The sequence below is a fragment of the Nelumbo nucifera genome, chromosome 8 (assembly GCF_055504915.1).
Source record: "Nelumbo nucifera cultivar China Antique chromosome 8, China Antique-T2T, whole genome shotgun sequence".
NCBI lineage: Eukaryota > Viridiplantae > Streptophyta > Magnoliopsida > Proteales > Nelumbonaceae > Nelumbo > Nelumbo nucifera.
The window spans coordinates 19416299-19425204 of record NC_142656.1 but is presented as its reverse complement, the minus strand read 5'-3'; the positions used below and the strand labels follow the sequence as shown (position 1 = coordinate 19425204).

General features: G+C 34.8%; 1 protein-coding gene across 4 annotated transcripts in view; it reads right to left on the bottom strand.

Moving 5' to 3' along the window:
* Nucleotides 1-5728: 5728 nt before the first annotated feature.
* DCL4 (dicer-like 4) overlaps nucleotides 5729-8906 on the bottom strand; it is a 92987-nt gene continuing 89809 nt past the window's right edge. For all 4 annotated transcript variants that reach the window (XM_088893404.1, XM_010247232.3, XM_010247233.3 and 1 more), the window contains 3 exons: nucleotides 6985-7258; nucleotides 6740-6854; nucleotides 5729-6034 (listed from right to left, as the gene is read on the bottom strand). In XM_088893404.1, the coding sequence (XP_088749530.1) occupies nucleotides 5875-6034; nucleotides 6740-6854; nucleotides 6985-7258 (549 nt within the window). In that variant the 3' untranslated portion in view covers nucleotides 5729-5874. The remainder of the gene's footprint in view (nucleotides 6035-6739; nucleotides 6855-6984; nucleotides 7259-8906) is intronic.

Here is an 8906-nt window from a genome sequence, read left to right as displayed (position 1 = left end):
CTATTAAGTCCTTTTGTTTTGCTCCGGATTGGCCATTGTTGCAGGATATTTATAGCCTTACAGGACCAAATGTGGTGTTCAATCATGTGGATCGCAACAGAGTTCATGCAGCTCATGTGTTGGCTGCTAAAGGTAAGGCAGGTTTGGAAGCTGAACGGACTTCCGCTCCTAGATGGCTTCTTCGAGAATTAGATTTTGTCCCTGATGTGGTTTCCTCTGGTCCTGTTTCTTAGTTGTTGTTTTGTTTGTTTTCTTTCTGTGTATCTTGGAGTTACCAAAAAAAAACCTAATAAAATATGACTATATAAAACTATATGCATACATTCTTTGAAACCTAACTAACTTGCCCAAGCTCAACCCAACCCAGCCCAAGCCCAACCTAAATTGTGTTGGGTGAAGTTTGGGTTTATAAACTTGCTTGGGCTTGACCATATGTTGGGTTAGGCATAAGCCCAAGATTTGCATCTTTAGGGTTGGATTGGGCACAGCCTTCAAAATGATTACTTCACACTCGATTTGGGCTCATTATATTTTGGGGTTTTTATGATTCAGTCCACCCTTAGGAAATCCTAACTCCACCTAGGGGTGGACTGAATCCTACCAGTGGATTGATGTCAAATTCACAGGTAGGATGTGGTTTATAAGGGGACTATTAATAGACTAGGAGGGGTTGCAAAAAAAATTCCCAAGAAAATTGCAGTCCAAAAATCCCTTATATTTTTCACCAAACATAACTTAAAGGCTGCCAGTGAAAGGCTCACCTTGAGAAGACAAAAGAGCACATAGTTTCCATGTATCGAGAGTATCAGTACTTTCAATCTTGTTACTAAAAGAAGCTTAATTGAAAAGCCCTTTCAGCTGAACCACATTGTATTTGAACCTTCTAGATGTTTTACCAAAACATAGCTTATAGGTTGCCTATGTAGGGCCCACCAAAACATTAATCAACCATTAATAAGTTATTAACCAATTTAAGCACAACGAATTCTAGCTTTCTAAGGTGGGCCCTACAGGGGCAACCTATAACCCATGCTTGGTGAAAAATCTGGATAGCCCAAATAAGCTGCCAATAGGGGTGCAACTTGGGCGGGCCCAACCCAAGCCCGAACCGGCTCAACCCAGAATTTTACACGGGTTGGGTTTGGATTTTTGGTCCGAGCTGAGATTGGGCCTAGCCCTTAAGTAATCCAAACTTGGCCTAATTATATACATTTATACATATGTGTATATATGTAAATATGTAAATATGTATGCAACATTTACATATACACACATATATTTATAAATGTATTTAATATATATATATATATATATATATATATATATATATATTTGTATATATAGCATTTGTATAGATATTTTGCATACATATTTACATACATACATAAATATATGTATATGTATATATTTGCATAAATACATTTATATATGTATAATTTTAAAGTGGTCTCATTGACCAGCCTAAGCCCAGCCCGGGCTCGAGCCTAACCCAAGGGCATCAAATTACAGGACAGGCTGGACTTGGATTGGGAAAACCAGGCTTGACCTCGGGCTCGGGCTGAGCTCGAACTAGCCTAGGTTGATCATAAACCCAACCCAACCCGCCCGACTTGCACCCCTAGCTGCTAGTCACTTAGTTGAAAGGTTATCACTTCATTTGAAGGGCAGTTCACCTCAATCTCTTTGAATAACTTATGTGGAGTGCTTTAAAGCAACAAAACCAAATTAGTTGAATTTTTAGCTTAACCCTATTAAATGAGACTTTATCGGAGTAGGTAAATGGGCCATTAGTGTGGTGTAGGGGTGTCAATATTATTCGAAAATCTGATTTTGAATTTGAGATTCAATATAATCGAATTGAATTCAGATAATTCGAATATCATAATTAGTCGATTTGGATATCCTATTCATATTGTTCAACTAATAAATCGAATTCAAATGTTAGCTAATTCGATTGGATCGATATTCAAATTCGGTCAATTATTTAATTAATATATATAATATAATAAAATATTTAAATATTTTTTATATAATTTGTATATAATAATTAAATTTTATAAATAACTTATATATTTATATACTTTATATAAATAAACTATTTATTTTATATATTTATTAATTATCTAAAGTAATTAATCGGTCGAATTGAAATCGAATCAAATATTCTAATATTTAATCAAATTCAAATTCAAAACATTGATTTTCAATATCCATCAGATACCAAATTTTTTAGTCATTTTCAAATTTGGATATTGTTTGATTCGATTTGAATTCAATCCATTTACACTCCTAATGTTGCACATTCATGCACACACACAGAGTAAAAGGAAAAATAAATGGATCAGATTTTTTTCTAGTCAGATTTGAATTTGGATATTGTCTCATTTGATTAGAATTTAATCCATTTACACCCCTAATGTTGCGCACTCACACACACACAGTTGAAAAGGGAAAATAATGGATTAGAATTTTTGGATGGTCGCATATTCTTGACATGAGGCCAAGCCGACTATTGGCATTATTTAGTAAAGATAATCAAAATCATTTAAAGCATATGGAGTAAGTTATTCTTACAATTTTCAAATTTTCTCGTTTTTAAGGAAAATCAATAAATTTATGACTACAAGCCTAAAACTCACATATCTAATAACAATTCAACATTTTTATCCAAAAAAAAAAAGAAATTCAACATATACTTGCATTTCAAACACCACAATGTCTGGATCTATTGAATATTGAAGGAAAATGAGAAAAAGGCCCTCTTGCTCTCCTCTCCCTTGTCACATGTGTGGTTTTATATAATTGTTTTTAATTTAAAAATAGACAAATTTCTTCCTTTAATTCTCCTTATTTTGATATAATCCCTTCAATTCTTTTTATTGCCTTACCTAGTCTATCTCTCTTAGAACTATCCCCATGTTCTCAATAATTGCCCTAAATTAACCCTAATATTTTTTCAAAGTATGTCTACCTAAAGCATCTAACTTGCATGTTCCGAATAATTACCCTCAAAGACTGTGCTTGGGGTTTAACCCTAGCACCTGAGACAAGATGTTCCAACTGTTTGGTAATGCATCAATGCCAGTTTTTTCAGGATAAACTCACAAAGTCTATCAAATGGCTAAAAACATTTTAAACTAACACGAGTCTCTTAAATGTCTATTTTAAGGGGTAATACACAGAAAAACATACCAATATGAATATAAAACAACAATATATTTTATTCATTTATAGGAAAATGTTTATATGCATTAGTTTGATTGGAGCTAAGGGCATACACTATTCAATAGTTGCAAGTAAACCCCCTCTTTTAGAATCCTCTAAAAAGATACATGAAAGTGTCCAAAATATCCATGCATTTACTTTTTGACCAAACATTTATTATCTAAATTTTCACCTCATATGAATGGCTAGCCCAAACCCTTTCTAATATCTTTTCTAAAATATACTTATTTTCCAAATTTGCCATTCATATCAATCACTAAAAGGTAAAGCTACAACTTTAAATTCTCATTTTTTTTGTTGTTTATAAAGCTTGTATTGTTTTTGTTTTCTATAAAAACCAGCCTCAATAGTAAATTGCATGGGTATTTTGGATATTTTTGTGCCTTTTATTAGAGGATTCTAATAAAGGGTGTCTACTTGCAACTGTGTCAAAAAGCTTAGGGGTGGCGATTGCAATTACTGAACATTGAGAGAGGTTTCAGGAATGGTCAAAAACTTCAAGGGTGGGTTCATAAATTAACCTTTTTTAGGTGGAGTTCTTTTTCTGGAAAGGAGATCAGATTGGTGCCCCACAAGGGCCTCACATGCGTGCATTGGGAACATCTCCCATACTTGTCATGGGGAGATGTTCCCAATACATGGGTGGGAGGTGCTGTGAGGCGCTAATCTGATCTCAAAGAACTATATACTTTTCTTCTTTTGATGTTTCCCTCAGAGACATGTCGTTTGGATTTGGTGGGACTGATATGGGGGATTTGCTTTCTCATGCAGCCTTCATTCATCAATTGGGTGAACCTCCTACAGCAATTTCAATAAGTATCTCAAACGCTTCCATTCCACTTTTGCTGGCAACTAGACAAATCAGAATATCCGGAAGGAATATCTGCAAGGAAAAAAGTCTTAATTCAGAGAGGTAGATGGTTTATCCGAAAAGCTTTCTTTTCGATTATTTGTATTTTCTGCTCTTAAGATTATTAGAGCTGGGTATGAAGTGGCTTTTCATGATCTGGTTTAATGTGGCTTACTCTACGGCAAAACTATATATAGGTCTTTCCATTGGGTGTGTAGGTTAGGAAATTGAACTGAATCCCATTCTCTATTTAAGCATTATAATTTGTTTCTACCATATAGGCATATACATCTCATGTTTAGAAATGATCTTTCAGAGTTTCAGGTATGAAGACTAGGAATATAACGTACTTAATTATAAAAAAAAAGGAAAAAGATGAACAACACTAAGATGTAAGTTCACATTGAACACAACAGAATCCAAATAGAACCACCTGTCAATTACTCTATTCCAAAAGCCACTTAAATTTCCAAGTACTATCTGGATGTAAACTTAAAAGGGGCCAGACTGTAATCAAAAGTCTATTTGATTAGTTGATGTAGAATATTCAATTTTGCACTTCAATGTGTGTGTGTGTGCCTTTGGTTTTGAAGCAACAGAATATCATTCTATTATAATCTATTGAGTTCATATAGTCGAATAAATCGCGTATGCTACAGTAGTGAAGTTATGTGAAGTTTTTCTCTGATTTACCTTTTATGTGCTAATTTGTTTCCCCTCCCCTTTTTCGGTCTGCATCTTATTTTCTTCAGGTCTGGTGTCTAATGCATTCCATTTAACCATTAGTTGTGGAATTGTGGTCTATTAACATTTTCGTTATTTGCAATGGTGGCTTCCCAAAAGAAGCCCGATGGAGTCTACACTGCGGGGTGAGATTAAAGATCCCTCTTTATGGTGATATGGAAATTATTGCAATTCATTTCCACATATAGTTGCACAAATAGTGTGTAAAATATATAAAATTTCAGAGGGATGGTGATTGAACAGGATTAATATAGCCTACCCATATGCATAGTTGAGTTGAGTTAAACGGATGGTACCAGTTCCATATTAATGAAAATAAATGTTGTTAAAATTAATAAAAAGAGTAAAAATTAATGAAATTCGTTTACCTTAATAAAACTAAAATTTAATATCCATTCAAAATCTCTTTAAAAATGAATACTTCATCTAACAATAATAAAATAAATAAATTTAATATAAGATAATACAAACTTATTAGTTAAAAAATTTGTTTTCACTAATTTAGATCCCTTTTAAAAGTTTATAAGATTAAGCATTAATAAAATTATGGTTGAGTAGGATTCAAATTAACTCGGCTTGGAATTGTTGCAAGGCTCCTACTTCAATTCAGGGGTGTTGGACAGCTACTGTCCAGGATCTGCTACATGGCTGGAAGGTTACTGGAATGAACAAAAAAGGAAGATGCTTATGGACGGCTACCCCTCTGGCCGTAATGCGGATGGTATGGATGGGGAGAAATTCAAGGATTTTTTATCAGAAAACTAGTCGGGTCAAGAGTGATCAATGGCATTGTGGAGGTCCTGAGGAAATGGATTTTCTACAGTATACTTCAAGGATAATGAACTCTTCTTTTTTGGCTGCAACTATTTTTTTTGAGGGATGGATACTTGTGTAGCGTACAGGTTCTCATTGTACAGAAACGTCTTTTGATTCTGATTAATACAACAATACATTACCCTTTTTTCAAAATATACAGATTCTCATGGCCCACTGTTCTTTCTATTTTACAGAGGACCAATGACAAAAATATTACAAAAACTCAATTTTAGTGATGATTAATCACCCTTGCACAAATATCCTTGCTGCTGCAAATACCATAGTGCCCCTTCTGCTGCATGTTCTGCTGCAGCTTTTTTCTTGGCATGAGGAGAGCTAAAGCACTCTAAAATTAAATCTGCGGCTTCTTCTATCTCCACAACCACCTTGAATGTAAACCTGTGCAATGTTTGGAGTCAGTAGTTGTAATGATACCTCGTATTTATTACAATGTACACAGAACATCAATCAGGAGGCAGGCATCTTTCAGGCGGCAGTAGGCATATTTCGGTAGTTGTAATAATTTGAACGTTAATCAGGTACAACGCATATTACAATTATTGAATTGTGATCAGTACCAAATTCCAAAACCAATCCCTTCTGATAAATGGAGAGAAGAATCAATTTTTTTTTTTTTTTTTATTGAAAACGGTAACTTTCATTAACAGTTAAATACAAGAATGTCAAATTGTCAACCACTCAGAGCATGAGTGTTGACCCCATACCAAAAACTAAAAAAAAAAATCTCATTTCAAGGCAACTTTCAAGGACTGCAGAGTAGAATGATGTATGCAGACAATAAGCCAAGGAGGAACCTCAGTTTTTTGTGGAATAGTTACATTTCCCAACCTTCACCTAATTGAGATCAATCAGTAAGGTATGAATGCATTCAAGTTGATTATGGACCTAAAACAAATCTATATCTAATTCATTAGCACCTATTCAATTCACAAATGTGGTAGTTCAAGTAGCAACTTGCCATCCTATTATCACTGTCTGAATCTCAAGCCACTTGAGCATGTTTCACTTAAATAAGAAACAGAGCCTAATCAGCTGAAGTTAAATTCTGTAGTAAAGAATATTATGACTTTTGCTAACACTTACTGCTTCAAGTGGTCTAACCCCTCCTCTTTATAGCATTCAAAAATTGGAGATTTCCAGTAATTATATGTACAAATCTCATACAAACGAGATTTTGCTGTTGCATTCTGTTCGGTACCTGGAAAAGGAAATAAAAATTAATTACATGCCAGAGTCTTGTTAGATCCAATAGATGAAAGGGGAAGGTCTGCATACTGTATTAGTGTGTAATCATTGCAACTCTATAGAATGTGGTATCAGAAACATACCTGAAGTCTGTGGCTCCCCCGTACCACTGTTTTCACTGTTCTCGTTATAATGCTCTCTAGATGTTTCAAATTTTAATGGTGGTTGACTAGTAATGGCTACAAATTCAGAAGTTTGCTCACGGGAATACATAGAAGCTTCTGGTACCTCCATAGGATCCAGGTCTGGAAAAATAACGTCAATAGGTGTTTCATCATAGCCAATAAGCTTGGCCTCCTGCTTCTTGGTTGACCTTAGGCTGCCCTCCAACGAACTCTTGGGCTTGTAACCCATAACCTGCTCAGTCATACATAATAGAAGAAAGATTCAGCAACCAGGACAACAAAATATAGAAACTATAGAAGATGGCCAAGCACCAGATTTTCAAGCTCCTGTAACATTAATTTTGCAAATTGCAATATGATGGTTAGCAAAGATACGCAGATACAGATACAAAAATGGTCACATATGGGAAACAGGGATACAAATCTCCTTTCCTTAAATTGTGAACACATATATAGGTATGGGTATGGCAATGTAATATGCTTATATCATGCTTTTGAAACAAAATTTCATTATTAGAGACATAAGTCTTGCCAAATTTAATTAAATTTCTTACATGTATAGACTTTTTTATAATATAATTTATTGAAGAATACTTTCTGTGATAAGCTGTAAGGCATGGAAGGATGTTTAGTTATGTTTGTTAAGGATATGCTGTTGGTGTTTTATGAGGTGATGTTTTTGTAGAGAATATAAGGGCTGATTGTGATTTATGACATATTTTTTTATTCTTTATGGGCTGGGAGTACTGTTGTGCCATAGCTTGTACACACTATATCATTATATACATCTTTTTGTTGTCTTGTAAGAGGACATACTGGTCCTTTCTCATTCTTTTCACTCATTAATATATAAGTTATTCTTCTGGGGTCTGACCTGTCATTAGACATGCCTAAACAGAGCTTTTTCTCTCATGTTTGAACTGTTTCTAACATGTTATTAAAGCGGGTCACTTTATTGACTTTCGATTGAAGATTCAAGATCTGTGATACGGATCATTATACAAGGGTTTCAAGAGGATTTCTGTGCACCTTTTTGGGAATTTACAGAAGCAGCAGAAGGGCTGTTTCAATCGGCCAAAGTCTCCCCCCCCCCTTTTTTTTCTGGAATTCATGGTATAGCTTTCAATCTTGTCCTTTGACTCAGCAAGTGAGTAATCAAATCTCCATAAACCCTTGAAACTTCTGCCACCTCAGACCTCTCTTTCTTCTACTATTGTTTGATCTGAGGTTGCTTGATGATTTAGGGGGTTTCAATCCCTTTCTCTCATTCCTATTAGTGATGGTAGACCTTGTTATTACCTTTTTTTGGCCTGATCTTGCTTAATTCATTAGAGGCTGTTTTTTTTTTTTTTTTTTTTTTTAACTTTTTATCACAGATTAGGTACTACCCTAGTCTGAGACCTCTATTCCTGCTACTCTTGGGTGTGAAACTGATCCAATAGTACTATTTTTATCTCTAGTTGTTTCTAATAGTTGATGTGAATGGGTTTGGCTTCATCATAACCTGACCCAACCTGACCTAATAACATGTAGCTTCTAAACCCACCTCAACCCTATAGGGGTCAACCCAATACGGACACGACTTGACCCTCACTCTTTGAATTGTATTTTTTATATCATATTTTCAAAACCCTAGAGCCATTAATTTAAGTTGGAATTTGGTTTATAGATTCCAAGGTGTCACTTCCTCAATGGTGAAAGAAGAAAAATCAAAACAAAATGAAACGAAACCCTAAACTTTAAGGTTATGGGGTTAGAAGTCATATCAAATTACAAGGAACACCCTCTACCCGACAGGCCATGATAATGAAACCTGAACCTCATTCAGGTTGAAACATCAAAACCGTAACTCAACCCTACATTTAACTATGTCCCAACCC